Source organism: Phacochoerus africanus, chromosome 9, assembly GCF_016906955.1.
Source record: "Phacochoerus africanus isolate WHEZ1 chromosome 9, ROS_Pafr_v1, whole genome shotgun sequence".
In the NCBI taxonomy this organism is placed as follows: domain Eukaryota; kingdom Metazoa; phylum Chordata; class Mammalia; order Artiodactyla; family Suidae; genus Phacochoerus; species Phacochoerus africanus.
The window spans coordinates 56,967,455-56,994,951 of record NC_062552.1 but is presented as its reverse complement, the minus strand read 5'-3'; the positions used below and the strand labels follow the sequence as shown (position 1 = coordinate 56,994,951).

The window sequence follows — 27,497 nt, the reverse complement described above, 5'->3', positions numbered from 1 at the left end:
GCAATCCTGAGGAACAAAAACCAAGCAGGAGGCATAACTCTCCCAGACTTCAGGCAATATTACCAAGCCACAGTAATCAAGACAGTGTGGTACCAGTACCAAAACAGACATACAGACCAATAGGACATAACAGAGAACCCAGAAATAAATCCAGACACCTACCATCAATTAGTCTTCGACAAAGGAGCCAAGAACGTAAAATGGGAAAGACAGTCTCTTCAGCAAGTAGTGCTGGGAAACCTGGACAGCTGCATGCAAATCAATGAAAATAGAACACACTCTCACACCATGCACAAAAATGAACTCAAAATGGCTCAAAGACTTAAACATAGGACAAGATGCCATAAAACTCCTATAAGAGAACATGGGCAAAGCATTCTCTGACCATCAGCCTTTCTCAGGTCTCCCAAAGCAATAGAAATAAAAACAAAAATAAATGAATGGGACCTAATCAAACTGACAAGCTTTTGCGCAGAAAAGGAAACCATTAAAAAAAAAAAAAAAAAAGACAACCGGAGATGGGATTAAGATGGCAGAATAGAATAGAAGAACTGGAGCTCAATCTCTCTCCTAAAAACAACAAAATTATAACCAAACGCTGAGCAACCTTCAACCAAATGGACTAGAAACTTTCAAAAAGATATCCTACTCCAGAAGACAAAAAGGTGGCCACATCAAGAAGTAGTAGGACTATTACATGACATAAGCAACCCCATACCTCCCAGGTGGGAAGCCCCACAGACTGGAAAGTAACTGTATCACAGAGACTCACCTATAGGAGTGAGAGTTCTGAGCCCCACATCAAGTCCCCACGCCTGGGGATCTGGCACTGGGAGAAAGAGCCCCCTGAGCATCTGGCATTGAAGGCCAGTGGGGCTTGTCTGCAGGAACTCTGGGGGAAATGGAGAGGGCTGGGGGAAATGGAGACCCCATTCTTGAAAGGTGCACATAGACTTTCAAGTGCACTGGGTCCCAGGGCAAAGCAGAGGTTCCCTAGATATCTGGGCTGGACCTGACTGCAATTCTTGGTGGATCTTCTGAGAAAACGGGGGTGACTGTGGCTTGTTGTTGGGGGAGGGCATTGGAGGCAAAGCTTCTGGGAATATTCATCAGCATGCATTTCTCTGAAGGTGGCCATTTTGGGAATATCTGGCCCCACCCATCAGTGACAAGAAGCCCCAGGCCAAACAACAATCTAGGTGGGATCACAGCCCCACCCATCAGCAAACACACTGCCTAAAGACCCCCCAGGCACACAGCCCTCCAATCTCACCTAGAGACTAAGGCCCACCCACCAGAGGGATGGGAATCGGCCCCACCTACCAGTGGGCAGGCACCAGTCCCTCCCATCAGGAAACCTACAGCAGCCCCCGTACCAACTTCAGCTACAAGGGGGGGCAGACACCAGAGGTAAGAGGCTACAACTCTGCAAAAAAGGTCACCATGACAAAAACCTATAAAAATGAAAAGACAGAGAACTGTAACTCAGATAAGGGAGAAAGGAAAAAACCCAGAAAAACAGCTAAGTGATCAGGAGATTCTCAGCCTCCAGGAAAAAGACTTTAGACTGTTGATGCTGAAGATGATGCAAATCATTGGAAATAAGCTGGAGGCAAAGATGGGTAATTTACAGGAAACACTGAGCAAAGAGATACAAGATAAAAAACTTAAGAAGAGATGCAAAATACAATAACTGAAATAAAAAATTCATTAGAAGCAGCCAACAGTAGAACACAGGAGGCAGAAGAACAAATAAGTGAGGTGGAGGACAGACCAGTAGAAACCACTAATGCAGAACAGAAAAGAGAAAAAAGATTGAAAACAAATGAAGAGAGTCTCAGAGAACTCTGGGACAATGTTAAACACACCAACATCTATATTATAGGGGTGCCAGAAGGAGAAGAGAGAGAGACAGAAAAATATTTGAAGAGATAATAGCCGAAAACATCCCTAACATTGGAAAGGAACCACTCACTTAAATCCAGGAAGTGCAATGACTACCATATAAAATAAACCCAAGGAGGAACACCCTGAGACGCATATTAATCAAACTGACCAAAATTAAAGACAAAGAGAAAACACTGAAAGCAGTTAGGGAAAAGAAACAAATAACATACAAGGGAACCCCGATCAGGTTATCAGCAGATTTTTCAGCAGAAATTCTGCAGCCCAGAAGGGAGTGGAATGATATACTTAACATGATGAAAGGAAAAAACTCTCCAACCAAGATTACTTTACCCAGCAAGGCTCTCATTTAGATTTGAAGGAGAAATCAAAAGCTTTACAGACAAGCAAAAGCTAAGAGAATTCAGTAACACTAAACCAAACCAGCTTTACAACAAATACGAAAGGAAACTCTAGGCAGAAAAGAGAAGGCCACAGCTAGAAACAAACAAACAAACAAAAGACAGCCTACAAAATGGGAGAAAATAGTTGCAAATGAAGCAACTGACAAAGGCTTAATCTCTAAAAATATACAAATAACTCATACAACTTTAAAGCAAAAAAAGAAACAACCCAATTGAAAACTGGGAAGAAGACCTAAACAGACATTTCTCCAAAGAAGACATAGGGATGGCAAACAAGCACATGAAAAACTCAACATCACTGATTATTAGAGAAATGCAAATCAAAACTACACTGAGGTACCACCTCACACTAGTCAGAATGGCTATCATTAATAAAACTAAAAATAAAAGGAGTTCCTGTCATGGTGCAGTGGAAAGGAATCCAACTAGTATCCATAAGGATGCCAGTTCGATCCCTGGCCTTGTTCAGTGGGTCAGGGATTCAGCATTGTCATAAGATGTGGTGTAGGTCGCAGACTCAGCTCAGATCCTACGTGCTATGGCTGTGGTATAGGGTAGGAGCTGTAGCTCTGATTCAACCCCTAGCCTGGGAACCTCCATATGCTGTGAGTGTGGCCCTAAAAGGCAAAAAAAAAAAAAAAAAAAAGGCTACAAATGACAAACACTGGAGAGAGAGTAAAGGGAACCCTCCTGCACTGTTGGTGGGAATATAAATTGGTGCAACCACTATGGAAAACAGTATGGAGGCACCTCAGAAAACTAAATATAGAACTACCATATGACTGGAGTTTCCGTTGTGGCGCAATGGAAACGAATCTGAGTAGGAACCATGAGATTGTGGGTTCAATCCCTGGCCTTGCTCAGTGGGTTAAGGATCCAGTGTTGCTGTGAGCTGTGGTGTAGGTTGCAGGTGAGGCTCAGATCTGATGTTGCTGTAGCTCCAATTGGACCCCCAGCCTCGGAACCTCTGTATGCCATGGGTACAGCCCTAAAAGCAAAAAAGAACTACCACGTGACCCAAAAATCCCACTTCTAGGCATGTATCGAAACAAAACTATAATTGAAAAAGGTATATGCACCCCTATGTAGCACAATTCACAATAGCCAAGACATGGAAATGTAAATGTCCATTGACAGATAAATGGATTAAGAAGATGCGGTATACACACACACACACACACACACACACAAAATGGAATACTACTCAGCCATAAAAAAGAACAAAATAATGGCATTTGCAGCAACATGGATGGAACTATATATAGACTGATACTAAGTGAAGTAAGTCAGAAGGAGAAAGACAAACACCATATGGTATCACTTATATCTGGAATCTAATATACGGCACAAATGAACCTACTTACAGAAAAGAAACAAACTTCATGGACATGGAGAACAGACTTGTGGTTGCCAAGAGGGAGGGGGAGGGAGGAGGACGGACTGGGAGTTTGGGGTTAGTAGGTGCAAACTACTGCATTTGGAATGGATAAACAATGAGATTCTGCTGCATAGCACAGGGAACTCTATTTGATCCCTTGTGATGGAACATGACGGAGGATAATGTGAAAAAAAATGTATATATAACGGGTCACTCTGCTATACAGCAGCAATTGACAGAACATTGTAAATCAATTACAAAAAAAAAATTTTTTTTTAAATGCATGAAAGCAGCCACAGACGGAGACAAGATCTTTCCAAAACATACATCTGATGAGAGAGCTCTTGAAACTCAACATTAAAAGACAACAACCCAGAGTTCCCGTCATGGCGCAGCAGAAACAAATCTGACTAGGAACCATGAGGTTGCGGGTTTGATCCCCAGCCTCACTCAGTGGGTTAAGGATCCAGCATTGCCGTGGGCTGTGGTGTAGGTTGCAGACGCAGCTCAGATCTGGCGTTGCTGTGGCCCTGGCATAGGCAAGCAGCTACAGCTCCGATTTGACCCCTAGCCTGGGAACATCATGTGCCATAGGTGCAGCCCTAAAAAGACAAAAGCAAAAAATAAATAAATAACTAACCCAGTTTTTTAGATGGGCAAAACTAGTAAACAGGTACTTCACCAAAGATAAGAATGATGACAATGAAGCACAGGAAACAAGGTCCAACATCATCAGTCATTAGGGAAGTGCAGGTTACAACCAAAATGAGAAACCATTTAACAGTTACTAAAACAGTTCAGATTATAAAGCCTCACCACACCAAGCACTGGAGAAGATATGAAGAAAATGGAACCTTCATACATAATAGTGCAACCACTTTGGAAAAGTTTGAGAGGTTTTTAAAAAGTTAAACATACACCTGCCATATGTATGATCCAGCCATTCCACTCCTAGCATTTACCCAAAAGAAAATATATCTGCATACAAAGACTTGCACATAGCAACAAAACCAGAAGTTTCCTAATAGTAGCTCAGCCCCTTTATCCATTACAAGTAAGGCTTTTTATTCTGCTCAAAAAACTTTTTATCTGAGAACAAGAAATGTTAATTTAAAAACAGGCAAAATGTGAAAATTACACTTCCAACTAAAATTTTTTCTTCTTTTTTGCTTTTTAGGGCCGCACCTGCAGCATATGGAAGTTCCCAAGCTAGGGATCAAATCAGAGCTGCAGCTGTCAGCCTACACTACAGCCACAGGGATGCCAGATCCGAACTCCATCTGTGACCTACACCACAGCTCATGGCAACGCCGGATCCTTAACCCACTAAGCGAGGGCAGGGATTGAACCCGCATACTCATGGACACTAGTTGGGTACATTACTGCTCAGCAGAATGGGAATTCCCACAACTAAAAATTTCCCATATTTTCTTTTAGTCTTTTCTGTTTTCCACAGACAAAACCAACCAAAAATTGACTTGAGGAACAATGAAAACACACACCATAATATATATTTTTGAAATGCCATTATACAAATTTTAATTTATTTTGAGAATATATTTATATTTTAAAATCAGAACATGTATACATATGACTAAAAAACAGTATGGCTGACACAGACCAGGTCCACACTGGTAAGCGTCTGAGAACCATTTAATGTGCTGACAGTAGTACTGGCGCAGGCAGACAGAGGAAGAATAAATAATAGTGCTTTGGGGAGCACAGTAGTGATCAATAGGGTAGGTAAGTAAGGAGCCTCATCGTGGACACTACAGCAGGAACAACTCCCCAGTACTGACATGTGCAAAGTTCCATGTCTCCACGATGGAAACGGCCCAACCCATCCAAACAGCCTCCCACTTAGTTGGCAAGCGAAGAGGGTGGAGGAACTGGACTCGGAGAAAAACTGACATAGAGTTCAGACAAGCATGTGTGTTTATACACACACCCTACAAAGGGCCCTGCCCTACAAAACAGAACTGTACACAGTTTAACAAAGGTGCTCCCAGCCTCCCTGTCACCTCTTGGGCAGTGAGTCAGGCCATCGCAACTTCTGACACCCAGACATCTTCATCAGGAGGAAGGCTGTCCCCTGAGTGGTGGGGACAAGCTTTAGGTGAGAGCAAAGCTTTGGAAGCTACTGCATTATTTCAACATCCCTAAACAAAAAAGATATTAATTGCTAATCATAAGTGTACAAACCAAAAACTGCTTCATGTCCCATACCTCAAGGATGAGCACAATCATTTTGCTGCGCAATGGTGAAGCCAACAACAAGCCCTTGACTGTGCTTCTGCAAGTACAGTTACAGGGCAGGGAAAGAAATTAGGTTCCATGTGCTAAAATTTACACTTATTGCTATGAACTAAGTTTTAATGTATTTCTTGAGTCAAAATAAAACCAAGTGTCTAAGGACCCACTAATCCTATGATGGATTTTCATCTGAAACTCATTCACTTGTATAAGTTAGGCCCATGGTAATGGAACCTGTCCAGGTTTTCAAGCATGCATAAACTGACGAAACATTAAAGCCGCCCCTGTATAATTAGGCACAGGGGCACAGGAAGCCTCAGGTGGCTGACTGATCAGGGCTTCTCAGGACTGGATGTTGGTCGAATTGAGGATTCGAGTAGCATCAGATTTGGAAGCCTTTGAAAGTTCTCGCTGTTGAAAAATAAATAACATCAGTGGCAGCACTACCCCCTCTCATGGACACCCCGCCCTTGTAAGCATGAGATACAAGGCCCTCTGCGGGCTGGTTCTTCAAGATGGTGGTCCCTAGCCCAGCACAGGCTGTGTTAGGAACCAAAGGTAAGGGACTCTGAGCATCTTAGTTACAGATTAAGCAAGTGCACATGTGCCCTTGATCCCTTTCCTCAGCCAGTCCATTCTGTTAAAACCTCACAGGAGAGAAATCCCTTCCACTTGACAAAGTAATCTAAGTTGTCAAGCTAGGTAGGCAACAAGCTTTGGTCTTTTGAGCCCTTTACAAAACAATGGGCCAGAAAATATATCTACCAATCCCTGGGGCTGAGGGCCTTGTAACCTGCTGGTGATTTGATCTCATGCTGGAGCACATGGTATAGAAGCAGAAGATAAAGCATGAATGACCAGCGAGAAAGACAGACAATAGTAGAGGTTAGTCTACTGTGCTTCAGTGCTGCCTGGTGGATTCTACCAGCCATAACACCCAAAACCAGAAGAATCTCCCTCAGCCTAGACAGAGATAAAGAGATACATGTAAATGCCAAGAGGATTAAGTGGGGCTTGGCTCAGCAAACAGAAAAGAGACAGCTGGGCTCCTTGTCCATCAGTCAGCTAGCTGGAGTGACAAGTACTCAATTCTATGGGTAGAACCACCAGTCAAGTAACTTGACAAAAGCAGCAGAATATAAAGCTAGCTTCAGTGCTCAAAATGAGCTATAGCCTTGGGCAGCTGTCACATTCTCCATCCTCGCAGCAGGAAGGTTGATGCCCTAGGCTTTAATTCAGTATTCCCTGCTCCCAAGGGTGAGGGGCAGCCTCACCTCTCAATAGGAAAATACTGAGGGAAAAGAGAACATCCAATGTTAAGTAAAGGGCATTGCAGTTAAGTGCTGGTAAATGAGTAAGTTACTAGGAGCCGAAGAGCATTATGGGAAAAATTACTTTCTTCCAGTGCTTCACATATGCTTTAGCAGCTCAATGCGGCAGAAACAGGCAAAGGCAAAGAAATGAGCATTGGCTAGCTCAGAGCAGACAGAAAGTTGGCAATTCAGCTCTGAGGGGTTAGTAAGACATATACTCCAGGACATAATCAGCACGCAGGCCAAGAACCTCATAGGCAGCACACAGCTGGGACTCCCCTCCCCATGTGATGGGGCCTCTATCATCTCCAACACATTGGAGGCCTTTAATGTCACAACTGGGGAGGGTGAAGGTTTTCTGACGTGAAATACCATGATTAAATTAAAAGAAAACAACTTTGCCTGACTTTAGATGGGCTGAGAATCCAATTCAAGTCTGAACAAGTTAATCAGCAGGTTAGGCAGTCTGTTGGGAATTTAAACCAGATAGTTATTACTTTTGAAATCTATGTTAGGAATTTCTGCTTCCTTTGTTAAAAAAAAAAAAAAAAAAAGTTTTTATGAGCTTGTACAGCTGAGATTGGTTAGTGTAGCCCTGTGCCCAGATGGTAATGAAGCCAGCAGATGACAGATCAGTTTGAAAAGGGGACATGGGACATGCAGGGGTTGCCATACAGACCTGAAGCCCAACAGTGGAGCTGTCAGAAAGGGACGGATCCTTCTAAGAACAAAGAATTAAGACAATTACCAAGAACTCCACCAAGAGAGCACCAGGGCAGTGATTAGCAGGGTTACCTCCTACAGCCAGGGAATGGTATTTCTTAAGCAGAAGGACCCAGGTTAAATGTCTGGTTGCTGCTACCATCTTCCTTCCTATATACCTCCCTTAAATTACCACACCTCATATCATGGTCAAGGCAGGAAAGGGATTCTCAGCCTCCAAAGTACTGTCCTAACTAATAGCTTGGGCGTCCTTGGGAAGATACCCACTCTGCCCCAACTGTGTGCTCCCCAGGGACTGGTAGATATTAGAAAAGGTGAATTACCGCAAACTCAGAATAGGTGCTGGCAACAGAATTAATGCTGAAGTTGCGCCGTGGGGGGGCCGAGTCAGGGTACCCACCACTGAGGATGCTGCCATTGAGCTCCAGGTTCTCCTCATTGGCTCCATGCTTGACACTACGGGGTGTTTTTCTCCCCGAACAGGTGGAAGTGATGACAGGCTATAGAGGGAAAAAAAAATATCAATGTATCATCCTTACAATGACCACACACACACAAATTATCAAAGGCTGGTACCACCTTTATATTATTCGTGTCTATAATCCTATATTTCTGGTTTAAAAACACAAACCCTTAATGATTTGCAAAACCCTTATCTTGAGCATAGTCTGTAAAATACTTGAGCCTGAACACATTTTACCAAACACTCCCCACCAGTCTCCTTGGGAGAGAGTACCTATTTGTGTTTAGTGATCCAGTGTCAACAGGCTGGAAGCCACATGCAGGGACTTTGCTCAGCAGCAACTGAAGACCAGGCTTTGAACTGAGCCTTCGGTGACTCTAGTTTCCCAGTCACATCCCAGGGCGTCCCATGATATTAGTTGGGGCTCAGAATGACCATTCTCTTCTTTTTCTCATTTAGCTTTTGACACTTTACATCTGTCCACTCTTAGCATCTCAATGATAATGGAATCCAGGGAGCTTAGAAACTGTAACAAGTAGGTGTGGCTTGTTCAGCTGTGTGGCTGGACCATACTGACAGCCCCATCCTAGGCTTGCAGCCTCAGCCCTCCCCCTCCTGCATGACTGAGCCTCAGCCTACTCATGAGGAATGTGCCCAAGCCAGATGAACTCCCTATTAACTTTGACCCGAGCTTTCATCTGATATGAAAACTGGAAGAATGCCTTTTGCTGACGCAGATGATTAATGATCTTGAGACCCTGGGGGGAGGAAAACCACCCAGTTCCTATCAGTAGTCATGCTTCTCCCTAGTGGTCAGATTCTGGTTTTAGCTTTGGCCCCTTTAAATCCCCCTATAGCCCTTTTGTCACTGAGGGCAGCTACCAATGCCTCTGGATCATTGTCTGCCTGATCATGCCTGTATATGAATAACCCACAATAAGCTTCATAAGTGCACTTTACAAAGTTGCCTACTTCATTTTTTGGTCTCCAAGTTCCTTCTCAGTCCAGAGGATATTATTCAACATTCCTGCCTCCCAGCAGGCCCCAGGGTACATAGGTTGGGACAGTGTTGGGGATATGATTGTACAGAGAACATACTAACCTTGCTGCCAGAAGGTGGAAGTCGGGACACAGGGGAGCGGTAGACCGTCCCACCAAAAAGAGGCCGAATGCTACTGTTGGCTGTAGCATTGGACACAGTGGTAGTGTTCAGCTAAGGAGGAGAACAGAGATTACTGATATGAGACAACAATGCTTAGCAAGCCATCCCTACACTAGAGAGAAGGGAGGACAGGAAGCCGTCTGATGGTCTTTGTGGTGAAGAGCTCTAAGGACACCTGTGACAAGTGTTCAGAGGTCCATCCAACAGATGGAATTGTAAAATGGGACAACGACCTTGTTTCTAAAAGTTAAACAGACCCCTAACATATGACCCAGCCATATCACTCTTGGGTATTTACCCAAAAGAAATGAAAGCATATATCCACACAGACTTTCACATAAATATTTATGTGCAGTCGCCAGAAAACTAGAAATAAGCCAAATGTCCATCAATACAGGCAACTAGGGAGTTCCCATTATGGCTCAGCAGGTAACAAACCAGACTAGGATCCATGAGGATGCAGATTTGATCCCTGGCCTCACTCAGTGGACTAAGGATCTGGTGTTACCGTGAGCTGTGATGTAGGTCACAGATGCGGCTCAGATCCCATGTTGCTGTGGCTGTGCTGAAGGCCAGCAGCTGTAGCTCCAATTCATCTCCTAGCCTGGGAACTTCCTTTTGCTGCAGGTGTGGCCCTAAGAAGACCAAAAGAAAATACAGGCAACTAGACAAGCAAGTTGTGGTATATACATCTAATGGAATGCTGTTCAACAATAAAAAGGAATAACCTACTGATGCATACAACAACATGGATGAAAAAAGCCAGACTCAAAAGTATACATGCTGTATGATCCTATTAATATAAATTATTAGAAAATGCAAACTAATCAACAGCAACAGAGCAAAGCTGCAGTTGCCAGGAGCTGGGTGAGGAAAGGGTGGGAGTGGTTAAAGAAAGCAAGGATACGACATGGCAAAAGGAAAACCTCGAGTGTGATGGTGATGGTTTCTGGTGTATGTTTATGTCACAGCTTATTAATGTGTACATTTAAAATATTATGTGTCATCCCGCGTTGCTGTGGCTCTGGCGTAGGCCGGTGGCTACAGCTCCAATTCGACCCCTAGCCTGGGAACCTCCATATGCCGCGGGAGCGGCCCAAGAAATAGCAAAAAGACAAAAAAAAAAAAAAATTATGTGTCAATTTTATTCAGTAAAGCTGTAAGTTTTTTTTTTTAATTAGAAAAACGCTAGGTGGATTAAAAACCTTAACTGGGATAGCAAAACTATCCAAATACAAGACATCAACTAGGAAATATAACATAGGAAAATACCTGTGTGGCCTCAGGTCATGGATAGATTATTTGCAAGGTACAAGAAGTATAACCATTAAGATAATAGATTGAAAACATTTTTACTATTTTAAAATTAAGAGCCTTTTTTTTTTGTTTGTCAACAACACACCATAAACAGCAAAGTCAAGCTACAGAAGATATACACAGATGCCGGGAAACACAACTGACAAGGGAGTAGCATCCAGAACATACAAAGAATTCCTATAAAATTTCTAAGAAAGAGAGAAATGTTCCAACAGAAAAACTATTGAAAGCCTTCTCAGAAAAAGAAATCCAGAAGGCTAATGAATATGGCAAAAGGTTCCACTTCACTAGTAAAAATGGAAATGAAAACTAAAATCATAATGAGCTTTACTTCATACCTATTCAATGGGGAAAAATTTTAGTCTGAAAATCACATGTTGGCAGATTGGAGCCACCACAACACCTAGGCACTGCCACACTGGAAACATAAATTTTTTTCTTTTTTTGGTCTTTTGAGGGCCCCATGTGTGGCATATGGAAGTTCCCAGGATAGGGGTCAAATTAGAGCTACAGCTGCTGGCCTACACCACAGCCACAGCAACTGGGAATCCGAGCCGCATCTGCAATCTACACCACAGCTCACGGCAATGCTGGATCCTTAACCTATTGAGTCAGGCCAGGGATCAAACCCACATCTTCATGGATACTAGTCAGGTTCATTATTTCTGAGCCACAATGGGAACTCCTAGAAGCATAAATTCTTATAATCACTTTGGTGTCACAGACTGAATGATTAGTGCAGTCAGGACTTAGAAAAGTTTAAATGCAGCACTCTTAAGATCAAGCCATCTCACTTAATCTTTGTATTCTCAGAGTCTAATAAAGAGATTCTCAAACTTTTAATGTAAACAAACCTTTTTAGAATTGAATTTTATGTTTTTAAAATTTCCTCATTTGAGCCCCTAGCCTGGAAACTTCCATATGCCTCGAGTGTGGCCCTAAAAAAAAAAAAAAAAATCATATTATTACTTTCCTAATAAAAAATAAACTACTTAATATCAAACTATAGGGATCTAGTTTAATAAATGAGAGTATGTCAAAAGAATAGAATATATTGGGGGGTAGGGGAATGTGCTTGGGTTGCGAGATGGAAATCCTGTGAAATTGGATTGTGATGGATCATTATAGAACTACAGATGTGATAAATTCATTGAGTAATAAAAAAAGAACAGAATATATAGTTAATAATGAAGAAAGTTTGAAGAAAGTTTGATGCTATGGAAAAAAAAAGTCACAACCAATATCAAGTAGGGAAAAAGGAGAAATCAAAATTATATGTGATCCGTATTTTTTAAAAATACACTATTTTGAAAAGCTTTTTACAAAAGCAGGAAAAACACCAAATATTCTCACTGGTTCTCTTGGAGTTACATTACAGGTGATTTTTAAAAAAATATTCTATATGTTTATAAAGTATGAGTTAAGGAAGGAAAAGGAAAATAATGCTACACTTCATTTATCAAAGAAAAGGTTTAGAAAAAAAGGAAAGGAGGAAGGAAGAACTCCCTGCTTTCCTGCTTTAGAGACTAAGGAGTATTAGGTATTCCATTTGCTAAGCATGAAAGTCTTTTTTCACACATCTGCCACACATCAAAACTAGTTCTACTCCTTGACTGTCAAGAGTCAAGTTGCCACTCAGGATTAAACTTGTCTTCCACTCACACACGCATGTGGACTCCACCTGGAAGGCTAGAAAAAGCCTTTCCCATCTCTGCACGATAGAAGGAAAGAGATGGCCAAGAGCCCCAGCCTCACAAAGAAACGCCTTGTACACTGCAGTTCACAAAGCCTCGTGTTTACCTTGCGCACTTTGCCCGGAGTGCTGGGTGCCAGTCCTCGCCGCTTGCTGGGTGTCCGGGGAGTGCTGCCGTACAGCATCTCTGTCTCTGTTTGCTTCTTGTTCTTCAGTTGCTGTGTGAAAGTCAGAAGCAACAGTGATAAATCCCAGCAGGAAAACAGTCTGGGATAGGAGAGGCAGGGCCAGAAATCTCATGCAAATCTCTATACCCACAGCTAAAAAGAGCTGCCATGAGCTACCACTTCTGCAGCCAACCCAAGGCCCTGGAGGCAACTTGACTGCTCACACATGACTATCTTCCCTCTTCCCAAATAGGGTTCACTTACTCTCTCCTGCTTGGCTTTCTCTTTCTCCAATCGATGCAGCTCCCACTGTTCTGTTACATACTCCATGAAGTTTTGTCCATTCACCACAAATGCCTTTGCATGCTCCTGTTCCCACATTTCAATTTGTGTTTTCAACTCTTCTTCCAGCTGAGACCAGAAACAAGGACATACTAATTACTTCAAATCTTTGGTGTGAAATGATTCTCCCTCTCCAGAGTATCATTAGCCTGGCTTCAGGAGCTGCACCCACATGGGAATAGGTTGGAGTGGCCAGAAATCAAAGTCTTAGGATGGTTCATTCGTAATACACCTGAAGATCAGAAAAGGTAAGAACCCAGAGCCTGACCACGAAGTTCTGGAGCCTGAAGTTGGAGGTGGCACTGGGGGAGACCGGCAATGTTAAGTAGGCAGTGTACACTAAGAATAGCACTCTCTGGGCTCCAAATCTGGAATCTACCTCTTACTGGCTATGAAAAGGTGGGCAAGTTACTTAAGTTCTCAGTGCCTCAGTTTCCTCATCTGTAAAATTGGAAATAACAATCTCAATCTCATAAAGATGTTGTGATGATTAAATAAATTAATAAATGGAAAGTACTGGAGTTCCCATCGTGGCTCAGTGGTTAACGAATCTGACTAGGAACCATGAGGTTGCAGGTTCGATTCCTAGCCTCACTCAATGGGTTAAGGATCTGGCGTTGCCTTGAGCTGTGGTGTAGGTTGCAGATGAAGCTCAGATCCCACGTTGCTGTGGCTGTGGTGTAGGCCGACAGCTACAGCTCTGATTAGACCCCTAGCCTGGGAACCTCCATATGCCACGGGTACAGCCCTAGAAAAGACAAAAAAAAAAAAAAGAAAGAAAGTACTTCGAAATAGTAACTATTCATTCAATAAATGCTAACTATTATTATCATTAAAATAGAGAACGGTGGAGCTCCTGCTGTAGCGCAGCAGCATCAGCAGCGTCCCTGCCACACTGGGATGCAGGTTTGATCCCCAGCCTGGCACAGTGGGTTAAGGATCCAGAGTTGCCACAGCTGTGGTGTAGGTCACAACTGTGGCTCTGATCGGATCCCTGGTCTGAGAACTCCATATGCTGTGGGATGGCCCCAAAAAAAAAAAAAAAAAATTTAAATAAAACATAGTAATGAAGTCCAAACATTTTCTCAAAAGGTTACTTTGTGTTATAGGCTGAATTATATCCCTTGCCAAATTCATATTAACTCATATTTGGAGTCCTAATCCCCAACATCTCAGAATGTGGCTTTGTTTGGACACGGAGGTAATTAAGTGAAAATGAGGTCCTCAGGGTGAGTCCTAATCCAACATGACTAGTGGCTGTTATGAGAAAAGAAAATTTGGACAGAGACACATACAGAAGGAAATCACGTGAAGATACAGGGAGAAGACAACTAGCTACAGCCAAGAGAGAGGCCTCAGATGAAACTGACCCTGCTGACACCTTGATCTCATCAGACCTCTAGCCTCCAGAATGGTGAGAAAATACATTTCTGTTGTTAAAGCCACCTAGTCTCTATTACTTTGATATGGTAACCCCGAAAAGCTAATGAAACTTGAGAACGGGTTACTTATACTAGGAGGGACCAATATATAGTTATTATCCCAGCCTAAGCTTTGGAAGAGGAGACAGGGAGTAAAATGATTCAATGCAAAGGATAGACAAAAAGTGAGATATTCTGTATCCAAGCACCAAAAACTATTTAAGCAACAATATTACCTTTGGGAGTGTTTTTTGGAGCTTGGCCCGCTGCTTTTCTTCTTTTAGAAGATTTCCTCCACGATTTCTAAATCGACTTGGATCTGAAACTTTTCTCTGTGAAAAATACATTTTAATTAGAGTAAATCCCAGACAGACTAGTCACTTCTGCTAAGAATCCTCACTATTGGAGTTCCCCAAATGGCTCAGCAGAAACAAATCTGACTAGCATCCACGAGGAAACAGGTTCAATCCCTGGCCTTGCTCAGTGGGTTAGGGAGCTGGCGTGGCTCTGAGCTGTGGTATAGGTCACAGATGCACCTTGGATCCCGCATTGTTGTAGCTGTGGCATAGGCCAGTAGCTATAGCTCCGATTCACCCCCCCCCGCCCCCGGCCTGTGAACCTCCATATGCCTTAGGTGTGACCCTAAAAAGACCAAAAACAAATTAAAAAAAAAAAAAATCCTCACTCTCAGAAATGGATACATATTTTTAAAGAGACCTGAGAGTTCTGCATTCCTTTCCACTCTTAGTAAAGTGAGAAATGGTGGCTTTCTAAGGCAAGGGAGTGACATGTGAACCCTCCCAAATCTATGAAAGATCAAATACTGGGATGCTTGAAAACTGTTTCTTTTTTAATCTAGAAAGTAAGACAGGGAGTGCCCACTGTGGCTCAGTGGGTTAAGAACCCAGCATTGTCTCAGGGGTTTGATCCCTGGCCTCAATCAATGGGTTTAGACTCAACATTGGTGCAAGCTGTGACTTGGATCCTATGTTGCTGTGGCTGTGGTGAAGACCTTCAGCTGCAGCTCTGTTTCAACCCCTAGCCTGGGAACTTCCATAAGCTGCAGGTGCAGCTATAAAAAGAAAGAATAAAAAGTAAAACAGGATTTAATACTTACTGTACAATGTCACTGGCTCCCTTCCTTGGTTCAGAGGTCCCCAGTAGGAAATGGGATATATGGAGGGACAAGGGGGTAGGTCTACACCCAGGAGGGCTCAGTGGTGGCATTCCCACTTGCCCACACTCTTCCTGCATATTGACCCAATGCAGCTTAAATGTGCTCAGTTACATGGTTTATAGACCAATCTGGTTTTTATGAAATCAACCCTCACAAAATGGACAAAAAAATAGAAGATGTTAGACTTCTTATTCTTTTGAATTTTGCTGGTTTTTGTTAATCTACACTGTGTGCAGTAGCATATCAGAACAGTAATATAAGTATATAATTTGTAAATATGTATTAGACGAATACACTCAAAAATGAGGTAGGTAATCAAAGGCTTAGAAATAATCTTGACAATTTGGGGGCCAAACTGATAAATGAATTCTGTTTCCCTTCCAGACTGTTTGATTAGTAACTGCCTATAAGCAATAATGAAAGGGAATGGTAATTATTTTCTTATTTTTAGTTAAATACTGGCATGTAAATAAGAGTTGCTTATTTGGCTCTTTGTGTATATAGATATTTAAACTGAGGTATAGTTGATTTACAATATTATATGTTTCAGGTGTACAACAGTGATTCACAATTTTTCAAAGTTATATTCCTTTTGTAGTTATTATAAAATACTGCCTATTGGAGTTCCCATTGTGGCGCAGTGGTTAACAAATCCGACTAGGAACCATGAGGTTGCAGGTTCAATCCCTGCCCTTGCTCAGTGGGTTAAGGATCCGGCGTTGCCGTGAGCTGTGGTGTAGGTCGCAGACACGGCTCAGATCCCACGTTGCTGTGGCTCTGGTGTAGGCCAGCAGCTACAACTCCGATTAGACCCCTAGCCTGGGAACCTCCATATGCCACGGGAGCGGCCCAAGAAATGGCAAAAAGACAAAAAAAAAAAAAAAAAACCTGCCTATATTCTCTGTGCTATACAATATAACCTTGCAGCTTATTTATTTTCTTTTTATTTGTTTTGCTTTTTTTAGGGCCGCACCTGTGGCATATGGAGATTCCCAGGCTAGGGGTTGATACAAAGCTACAGATGCCAGCCTACACCACATCATAGCCACACCAGATCCGAGCTGCATCTGTGAGCTACATGACAGCTCACGACAATGCCAGATCCTTAACCCACCGAGCAAGGCCAGGGTTCGAACCCAAAACCTCATGGCTCCTAGTCAGATTCATTTCCGCTGTGCCACAATGGGACCTCCAGCTTATTTATCTTACACATAATAGTTTGTACTCCTTCATCCCAACCCCTTTACTACCCCTCCCCTCTCCTCACTGGTTACCACTAGTTTGTTCTCAGAGTCTTTCTTTTTGTTATATTCACTAGTTTATTTTCTCAATTCCACATGTAAGTGATATTATACAGTAGTTGTCTTCCTCTGTCTGACTTAGCATAATACCCTTTGGGTCCATCCATGTTCCAAAAAGCAAAAATTTCTTTTTTTTTTTTTTTTAATGGTTGAGCTCTTTATTTTTCCCACTCCTCCTTGTTTTCAACCAGAAGCAGGCAGTAACTGAGGACAAGAAAACCTGTTCTTAAACAGCTGTGAGCTCTCACACAGTTCTCTCCACTTCTGAGTCCTAGTTTCTCATATATAAACTTGAAGGAGTTAAACTTAGGATTCTCTAAAGGCCTGTTCAAGCTCTAACAGGGCCAGTGTGAACCTGAGAATGAGTCTCTTTGAATTTCGTGTCCAAAGTGACTCACATGCCTCATCCTAGTCCCGGCTCTGAGCTCTAAAATGCTGTAAGGGAATTTATTTGAATTAAGTCCATCAGAAAAAAAGGAACTTGGAGTACAAACATGTGCCCCCAAACCCAAGTATTTTCAAAAACCACATCAGAGTTGGAATAATACAGAATGTGAGTTGCCTTCCCCAACATCCTTTCTTCTCTCCTTCCTCAGTAACATAATCTGAATTTATCTGTGGGAGCAATTTTCCCAGCAGTTGGTGTGGCATTTAAACAGGTGCTATGAAGAGAGCCTGGGAAAAGCCCTTTGAGGGGGTGGGATGGGGCAATGCTGTCTGTGTTTCCTCCTCCACCATACTGCCTGAATCACTGTGGAGGGAGTTCTAGAACCACCCTGGACCTGAGGCTAAGACCCATCCACTGGGGTAGAGGAGTTTAAGCTGAGGAAACCTGTGGACCATGGACTGGACATACCTGCCCTGTGCTGCCGACCTCTAGACTTCCCTTATGTGAGAAACTTCAACTTACTGAAGGCATGAATTTGGGGATTTTCTTTTATATGTTTCAGCATATAAGCTTGACAAACACAAATGGGTTAACAGTAATTCACAGACTTAATGAGAAAGACACGGTATTAGAAGCCCGGTAAAGGGCAAAGGAAACAGGTCTCTGACTTCACTGTACTCTAAGAAAAACAGACAAAAACTAGGGCAGTACCTCAAACTCTAGGAAAAGCCTCCAGCTTTCTTCCCACTTCCGGACACCTTCAAAGAGTTCTTTGTGAACCTCGTAGTAGTTTCTTAACTTCACAATCTCGGCATCATGGAGCTGAAGCACATCTTCTGTGTAGTCCTCTACAAGATATAGGCCCACAGGTTAAAAAAATAATTCCCCTAGGGAGTTCCCGCTGTGGTGCAATGGGATAATGATCCGGCTTGTCTCTGTGGAAGCATGAGTTCAATCCCTGGCCTGGTGCAGTGGGTTAAGGACCTGGAGTTGCTGTTTGTGGCACAGGTCACAGCTCCAGTTCAGATTTGATCTCTGGTCCGGGAACTTCTATATGCTGCAGGGGCAGTCAAAAAGGGCAAAAAAAAAAAAATTCCCCTAGTGTTTAGTATCCCAGTTTACTAATCGCTCATCCCCTAAAATGGAAGTAGATTTTTCTTCCTAATAGTAAAAATGATACACAAATAAGTGTATTTTGTGGATAATAAACCCCGGGTTTGTCACCAACAGCCTGATCACACTAGAGACTAAGGGACTAGAGTGTAGATTAAAACAACTAAGATTCTCGGAGTTCCCATCGTGGCTCAGTGGTAACAAACCCAACTAGTATCCATGAGGATGCGGGGTTAATCCCTGGCCTGCCTCAGAAACCAAGAGATCCCTTATTTCCCAATAACATCTCCAAACGCCTATCTAAACAGGAATAGCAGTTTATGCTGAATGGCTTGGACAGTTAACCGTATCTGTTCAATAGAGTAAACACTTTCGAGTGAATGAATATCTGCACTTGTAAAAGGCAAGCGAGCAGGCCACATGAGGAACAACACTTCTGTACTAACCAGTATAGTAAGGAGCAAAGGCTTGTCTCTGCTCCTGGCTATAAAAACACTGGTCCCAGTACTGGGCCAGCTCCACTCGTATTGCCTCGATCACTTTCTTCATGTTCTGCATTTTCAGTTCTTCCAACCGATCCACCTCTAATTGCAACTGAAACAGAGACCCGTTAAAGGTGCTTGTCATACACAATTGTACATTCATGTAAGTTTGCAAAAAAGTGTCCCCATTTTTAATAAAATTATAATACAAAACCACAGAGGTAAATCAACACTCTTTATAACAATGGTATCATAGGAGTTCCCATTGTGGTGCAGTGGTAACAAATCTAACTAGAATCCATGAGGATATGGGTTTGATCCCTGGCTTTGTTCAGCAGGTTAAGGATCCGGCATTGCTGTGAGCTGTGGTGCAGGTCACAAACACGGTTCAGATATGGCATTGCTGTGGCTGTGGTATAGGCCAGCAGCTATAGCTTGGATTCAACCCCTAGCCTGGGAACTCCATATGCCACAGGTGTGGCCCTAAAAAGACAAACAACAATGACATCATAGGAGCCAGAAATCTAATAAGCTAAGAAATAACAGAAAAGATAAAAGATGAGCCAGCTACTGCCACCCTTTTCTGATGCTTATCTTAAAATCAGGCTCACTCAAGGCAGAAGCTGGTACAGACAGCAGACTTGACACCAAAATTCTGACCCAGCGCTTTTTGGGTTTCTTACCGCTTTCTTGACCTTGGCCTTTGACCCAGTCATAACTGTGGCCACAGCTTCTCTCTCTTCTGCAGGTATTTGCAACCTATCCCAGAGCTCTCGTATCTGAGCACGGAGTGCCTCACATGCTGCTTCGTTTTGTGATTTTCGAATTTCCAGCTGCAACAAGGAAAGCCAGTGGTTATAGCAAAGACAGGAGCACAGAAGACTGGCACTCTGACCTCCCACAAAGAAACATCTGTACTCACATAGAGAAGCAGCACTTTTACAAGACGGTAAAGAGATGTGTTTTCAAGAAACTGACTCATTGACTTTGAGAAACTTATGGTTACCAAAGGAGACAGGCTTGAGTGGGGAGGGATGGACTAGGGGTTTGGGATGCAAAGGCTGTAAAACTGGGTTGTGATGATGGTTCTACAACTACAAATATAATAAAATTCATTGAGTGTAACATTCAAAAAAAAAGAGATCTGTCTTCATGACTTCTGAAAGCAAAAACTGTAAGACTGGTTTTTTTTTGTTTGTTTTTTTGCTATTTCTTCGGCCACTCCCGAGGCATATGGAGATTTCCAGGCTAGGGGTCTAATTGGAGCTGTAGCCACCGGCCTACACCAGAGCCATAGCAACACGGGATCCGGGCCGCGTCTGCAACCTACACCACAGCTCACGGCAACGCCGGATCCTTAACCCACTGAGCAAGGGCAGGGACCGAACCCGCAACCTTATGGTCCTAGTCAGATTCGTTAACCACTGCACCACGACGGGAACTCCTGTAAGACTGTTATTAAAGTAAGATCTCAAGACCTCAAGAATTAGGGTTCAAATTTTCAATTAAAAAAATTTGGGGGGGGAGTTCCCGTCATGGCTCAGTGGTTAACGAATCCAACTAGGAACCATAAGGTTTTGGGTTTGATTCCTGGCCTCGCTCAGTGGGTTAAGGATCTGGCGTTGCTGTGAGCTGTGGTGTAGCTCACAGATGAGGTTCAGATCCTGTGTTGCTGTGGCTGTGGCGGAGGCCGGCATCTGTAGCTCTGATTGGACCTCTAGCCCCCCTGGAAACTTCCATATGCTAAGGGTACCGCCCTTCCAAAAAAAAAAAAAAAAAGAGGGGGAAAAAATTAAGGTTGTATTTCATGCAATACTATCTCATTATATTAACGAAGGAAAAAAACTGTCAGTTTTCTCAAATAGCCAGATACCATGGAGATCCCAGGCCATAATCTGAGTAGACATTACCTGCCGTAGCAACTTCTGTAGTGTTGCAATATTTTCCAGGGATAAACAGAAGGCATCTTCATCTTCACACACCACATCTCTTTCAAAGCTTGTGTCTGGGGTGTGATCTAATTCTTCCATACACAGTATGATCTGTCTTTTTATGTCAACAAACTCCTCACGTCTAGATGCCTATAAAAGAAAATGATTACAAGATACCTAGAGGAAAGTCACATGATTTTTCAGAAGTATGAATGTGAGCATACCTTTGTTTCCCTCAAAGTTGCCACGTGCTGTCGGAACTGGTTTAGCTCTTCTAAGCTGGGAACTGAGGTGCTGTCAATCTCATAGTGGGGCATGCAAAGAATTTCACACAGTTCTTGGTCTTGTTCTTGAAGTAGTTTCAGTTCTTGTTTTCTCTCCTTTTTCTGTTTTCGCATCAGTTCTACCTGAGTGCGCAAATCCTTTTCTAGTTGCAAGATGGTTGTCTCTCCTTCTTCCTGTGTGAGACAATGTACTCCTGTGAAGGTTTCAGGTGGATTTCTTCAAAGGAAGAGGACAATGAAAGAGAACTAGGGGAGTTCCCACCGTGGATCAGCGGAAACAAATCTGACTAGGATCCATGAGCACGCAAGTTTGATCCCTGGCCTCACTCAGTGGATTTAGGATCCGGCATTGCTGTGAGCTGTGGTGTAGGCCGGTGGCTATAGCTCCATTTGACCCCTAGCCTGGGAACTTCCATATACCACAGGTACAGCCTTAAAAATAAAAAAATTTAAAAAAAAAATTGAAAGAGGACTAGGATAACAGATATTAGTTAGACTTACAAATAAGTTAACTCATAGTTAACAGAATATGGCACAAAGAGGGTCACCTGACAAAGGTCTCCAATATGGTAAGGTACCAGGGCACTTTTTTTTTGGCTTTCCCTAGGGCCACTCCCGAGAAGTTCCCTGGTGGCTCAGCAAGTTAAGAATCCACCATTGCTACTATGGCTCTGGTTATTGCTGTGGCCCAGGTTGGACCCCTGGCCTTGGGAACTTCCACATGCTACAGACACAGGCACAAAAGAGAGAAAGAGACTAAAGAAAGAAACTATTCTGGGGAGTTCCCATCATGGCGCAGCAGAAATGAATCTGACTAGGAAATATGATGTTGCAGATTCAATCCCTGGACTCACTCAGTGGGTTAAGGATCCAGCGTTGCCATGAGCTGTGGTGTAGGTCACAGGCACAGCTCGGATCTGGCATTGCTGTGGCAGCTATAGCTCTAATTAGACCCCTAGCCTGGGAACATCCATATGCTGAAGGTGAGGCAGTGGGTTAACGATCCAGCTTGTCTCTGTGGCGGCCATAGCTGTGGCTCAAGTTTGATTCCTGGCCCAGGAACTTCCATATCCCTCAAGTGTGGTCAAAAAAGAAAAAAAAAAAAAAAAATTGGAGTTCCCGTCCTGGCTCAGCACAAACGAATCTGACTAGCATCCACGAGAACAAAGGTTCAATCCCTAGCCTTGCTCAGTGGGTTAAGGATCCAGCATTGCTGTGAGCTGTGGTGTAGGTCACAGACTCGGCTTGGATCTGGCATTGCTGTGGTTGTGGCTACAGCTCCAATTCAGCCCCTAGCCTGGGAATCTCCATATGCCGTGGGTTCTGCCCTAAAAAGACAAGAAACAAAAAAACTGTACTGATGACACACAGTCTCCGATTGCTCTTGGCTACCACTTATGAAATATCTTCAATCCAGTAAATGCAGTCTCCCCCTCCTAGGCTAGCTCTATCAAGATACCCAGGCAGTTCTTCCCACAATAGGGAGAAGGACTTGAGACCTTACTGGTACCACATTAGCCATTGTGTACTGTCCCTGCATTCACATCTGTTCTAATTACCTTCCCAAGCTCCACATTTATCTTCATTTTTATGATCTGGATATACTATTTTTACTGGTTCTAATCGGGATATGTTTTGGGGTCCCTCTGTCATTTATGTCATGCTTGCTGGTATGATAAGCCTGACTGATGCTGGACCACAGGACAGAAAAGCAGAGCAGGTCCTGAGTTTGATTATGCTCTCTTGATACTCTAGCAGCAGAGACATTTCTTAAGTGTCCATTCTGGCTGATTCAGTGATACACAACTTTCAGATATGAAAACTCACAAAGGTAGGTTTTGGGGTTAACTGTCCCTTATATCACTAGACACTTTTGTTTCCTAAGTAGCTCTTTTCATTTTTTTTTCTTCTTTTTTTTGTCTTTTTTGCCATTTCTTGCACCGCTCCCTTGGCATATGGGAGGTTCCCAGGCTAGGGGTCGAATCGGAGCTATAGCCGCCAGCCTACGCCAGAGCCACAGCAACACGGGATTCAAGTCGCATCTGCAACCTACACCACAGCCCACGGCAATGCCGGATCATTAACCCACTGAGCAAGGGCAGGGATCGAACCCGCAACCTCATGGTTCCTAGTCGGATTCATTAACCACTGCGCCACAACGGGAACTCCCCGTTTTTTTTTTCAAAGAAAGAATGGAATGATATCAATTATGCATAGCTCCAGGTTTAAAAAAATTTTATGTCCTACAAATTGATAGTAAAAGGAAGTTTGATGTTTTTTCTCTTTTTCTTTTTAGGGGCATACCCACAGCATATGCAGGTTCCCAGGCTAGGGGTCAAATTGGAGCTACAACTGCCGGCCACAACCACAGCCACAGCCAGATCTGAGCCACATCTGCCACCTACACCACAGCTCACGGCAACACCAGATCCTTAACCCACTGAGTGAGGCCAGGGATCAAACCCACAACCTCATGGTTCCTAGTTGGATTCATTTCCGCTACACCACGATGGGAACTCCGAGGAAGCTTGTTCTTTTTTTTTTTTTTGTCTTTTTGTCATTTCTTGGGCCACTCCAGTGGCATATGAAGGTTCCCAAGCTAGGGGTGGAATTGGAGCTGTAGCTGCCAGCCTACGCCAGAGCCACAGCAACGCAGGATCCGAGCCGCGTCTGCAACCTACACCACAGCTCATGGCAACACCGGATTCTTAACCCACTGAGCAAGGCCAGGGATCGAACCCGAAACCTCATGGTTCCTAGTCAGATTCGTTAACCACTGAGCCACAACGGGAACTCCAGAAGCTTGTTTTTTGATTAAAACATTGCAACACTTATCAGCTGCTTCACCTTTCAACAAGGCAACATGGGAAAATTACTTTGCTGGAACCAAGTAAATAGCTGTGTGTTTTCCCCATTCCTCATGTCCCATATCAGTCCTACAAGGAAACCTTCCACGTGTAGCCCCAAATCAAAGTTCTTCCCTTGTGTTCAGACCCAGCAGGATCCAGCGACACCCTGCCACGTACCTGAAATGGCTCGACATGTAATTCACTGCACAGAGTGTTCAGCTCTTTTTGACAGATGGCTATGCTTTTGATGAGCCTTTCTTTCAGGCCTTCCTCTTCAGCAATCATCATATCCAGGAGGTCCTATAAGGGAGAAAACAGTCCCATAAAAGTTCTGCTTTTTCTCCCCATCAGCCTCACACAACAAAAAACACTAAAACCCTCATAATTTCAAATTTTTAAGGACTTAAGAACAAACAAAACCAGGAATAGCCTGTGTCACTTCTGTGTGTGATCTTGGATGAGACACCAACATCCTTCCCTCTGACCCACTGCAAAAAGACCAGTACTACTCAACTCACCTTGATATGCTTCTTTACAACCTCTGTTCTTTGCAACCGCTGGTCCTCTGGAATCCCAATTGATTCCCATATTTCTCGAAGGTGATTCAGGGCTTTCTGGAGACATATTATGGACTCTTCTGCCAGCACCTCGCTAAAAATCAAGAGAGAAGCCGGCTCCATGAGCCATCACCTCCAGACTAAAAGCAGTATTTACAGGAGCTAAACAAACTAGTTTCTCAGTGGGTTCAACGCAAAACAAATGTAAACTAAGCATTCAGCTTAACTCGCCTTTAACCACTTCCCCATTTTCCCCTCTCCAAACACAACACTGGCAAAGGAAAATCTAGTATCATATTACATTGTGGAAATTCAATCTTCTAAATAATACTCAGAATCTAGACTTCGATGAATGGTTCTACCTATGGCAGCATAATACAGAATTTTAATGGCTTTTATTAAGGAAAAATCAGACCAAAATGTCAGCAATATAAAACTCCCACCTAATGCCAGAGTTTGCTTGTAAAAAATGCCTAAAAAATAGCTGGACATTTATTGTTAATTTTTTCATTCTTTTTTTCCCTTCCTGTTTTACTAAACTATAATTGACATACAGCACTGATTAAGTTTAAGGCATACTGCATAATTATTTGATTTATATACATCATGAAATGATTAACACAATACGTTTAATAAGCATTCATCATCTCACATACAGGTAAAAAAAATTAAACAGGAGTTCCCGTCGTGGCGCAGTGGTTAACAAATCCGACTAGGAACCATGAGGTTGCGGGTTCGGTCCCTGCCCTTGCTCAGTGGGTTAACGATCCGGCATTGCCGTGAGCTGTGGGGTAGGTTGCAGACATGGCTCGGATCCCGCGTTGCTGTGGCTCTGGCGTAGGCCAGTGGCTACAGCTCCGATTCAACCCCTAGCCTGGGAACCTCCATATGCCACAGGAGCGGCCCAAGAAATAGCAACAACAACAACAACAACAAAGACAAAAGACAAAAAAAAAAACAGAAAAAACTATTTTTCTAATGATGATAACTCTTAGGATTTACTCTAACAACATTCATAAATAACACAGTGGTGCTAGTTATATTTATTTATCATATTATCCTTTCTTAAAACTGATTATCTTATGACCTTCTGACTGCCCTCATCCAATTCCCCTTCCCCCAGCCTCTGGTTACCTAAGCCTCTACCCCTAATCTCTTTTTCTATGAGTTTGTTGTTATCACACGCACACTCACACCACACCACATCACAACTTCTTTATTCATTCATCTACTGATGGGCACTTAGGTTTCTTCCCTATCTTGGCTATTATAAACAAAGCTGCAGTAAACAAAGGGGTACACACATCTTTTCTAATTAAAGCTTTTGTTTTCTTTGAGTAAATACCCAAGGAGCAGAACTGCTGGATCATACAGCAGTTGTATGTTTAATTTTTTGGCCGTGTCGTGCAGTGGCTTGATGTGGGATCTCAGTTTCTAGGCCAGTGACTGAACCTGGCTGCAGAGTGACAGTGCCAAAGTCTAACCACTAGACCACCAGGGAACTTCCTATTTTTAATTTTTTTTTTTGTCTTTTGTCTTTTTAGGGCCTCACCCACAATACATGGAGGTTCCCAGGCTAGGGGTTGAATCAGAGCTGTAGCTGCTGGCCTACACCACAGCCACAGCAATGCCAGATCCAAGCTGTATCTGCGACCCACACCACAGCTCACACCAATGCCAGATCCTTAACCCACTGAGCAAGGGCAGGGATCAATCTGGCATCCTCATGGATATAGTCAGGTTCATTAACCACTAAGCCTCTATAGAAACTCCCCCTGTTTTTAACTTTTTGAGGAATTTCCATAGTTTTCCACAGTGGCTACTCCAATTTACACCCCACCAACACTTCATAAGTTTATCCTTTTCTCCTTATTCTCACCAACATTTATTTGTTGTCTTTAATAACAGCCACTCAGGAGTTCCCCTTGTTGCCGTTGGGACACAGTGCCACAAGCTGTGGTATAGGTCATAATTGAGGCTGGGACCTGGTGTTGCTGTGGCATAGGCTGGCAGCTCTGACTCAACCCCTAGCCTGGGAACTTCCATATGCTGCAGGCGCAGCCCTAAAAAAAATAGTAACAGCAATTTAAGAGTTCCTGCTGTGGTGCAGCATGTTAAGAATCTGGAATAGCCACAGCTGTAGCATAGGCCACAGCTGTGGCTGGGGTTTGACCCTTGGCCCAGGAACTTCCATATGCCTTGGATGCGGCCAAAATAATAATGATTGCCATCCTGACAGATGTAAGGTGGTATCTCATTGTGGGCATTTTTTTTTTTTTTCCCCCGGCCACTCTTGCAGCATGCCTAAGTTCCTGGGCCAGGGACAGAACCTGCACTGCAACTGTGGCCTGCGCCATGGCTAACCTGCTGTGCCACCAGGGAAATTCCTCACTGTGGTTTGGATTTGCACTTCGCTCATGATTAGTGATGTGGAACTTCTTTTCATGTGTCTGTTGACCATCTGTATGTAGTCCTTGGAAAAAGTGTCTATTCAGATCCTCTGCCCATTACAGAGTTCCCATCATGGCTCAGTGGTTAACGAATCCAACTAAGAACCATGAGGTTGCGGGTTCGATCCCTGGCCTTGCTCAGTGGGTTAAGGACCTGGTGTTGCCGTGAGCTGTGGTGTAGGTTGCAGACGTGGCTCGGATCCTGTGTTGCTGTGGCTCTGGCAAAGGCTTGGCAGCTACAGCTCCGATAAGACCCCTAGCCTGAGAACCTCCATGTGCCTCGGGTGCGGCCCAAGAAATGGCAAAAATACAAAAAAAATAAAATAAAAACAGATCCTCTGCCCATTTTTTAATCAGGTTGTTTTTTTTTTTTTTAATGTTTAGTTATGTAAGCTCTTTGTATATTTTGGGTATTAAAACCTTG

The 27,497-nt window shown here is 43.3% G+C and overlaps 1 protein-coding gene and 1 long non-coding RNA gene across 7 annotated transcripts in view; one reads left to right on the top strand and one right to left on the bottom strand.

The window, feature by feature from the left end:
- The first annotated feature begins 437 nt into the window (after positions 1-437).
- On the top strand, positions 438-25,541 carry LOC125135872 (uncharacterized). The gene is made up of 2 exons (XR_007137068.1): positions 438-1,199; positions 25,300-25,541. It is a non-coding gene; the product is annotated as an uncharacterized LOC125135872 (long non-coding RNA).
- Positions 5,199-27,497, bottom strand: part of PRC1 (protein regulator of cytokinesis 1) — a 29,950-nt gene continuing 7,651 nt past the window's right edge. Inside the window, exons 2-15 of one of the 6 annotated variants that reach the window (XM_047796353.1) lie at positions 24,585-24,717; positions 24,244-24,366; positions 21,158-21,391; positions 20,913-21,083; positions 19,686-19,835; positions 18,967-19,114; positions 18,119-18,255; positions 14,778-14,873; positions 13,043-13,189; positions 12,719-12,829; positions 9,542-9,652; positions 8,300-8,476; positions 7,933-7,974; positions 5,199-6,351 (exon numbers count right to left, since the gene is read on the bottom strand). In XM_047796353.1, the coding sequence (XP_047652309.1) occupies positions 6,283-6,351; positions 7,933-7,974; positions 8,300-8,476; positions 9,542-9,652; positions 12,719-12,829; positions 13,043-13,189; positions 14,778-14,873; positions 18,119-18,255; positions 18,967-19,114; positions 19,686-19,835; positions 20,913-21,083; positions 21,158-21,391; positions 24,244-24,366; positions 24,585-24,717 (1,849 nt within the window). In that variant the 3' untranslated portion in view covers positions 5,199-6,282. The remainder of the gene's footprint in view (positions 6,352-7,932; positions 7,975-8,299; positions 8,477-9,541; positions 9,653-12,718; positions 12,830-13,042; positions 13,190-14,777; positions 14,874-18,118; positions 18,256-18,966; positions 19,115-19,685; positions 19,836-20,912; positions 21,084-21,157; positions 21,392-24,243; positions 24,367-24,584; positions 24,718-27,497) is intronic. The other 5 variants (XM_047796358.1, XM_047796355.1, XM_047796356.1 and 2 more) reach the window with 5 other exon arrangements.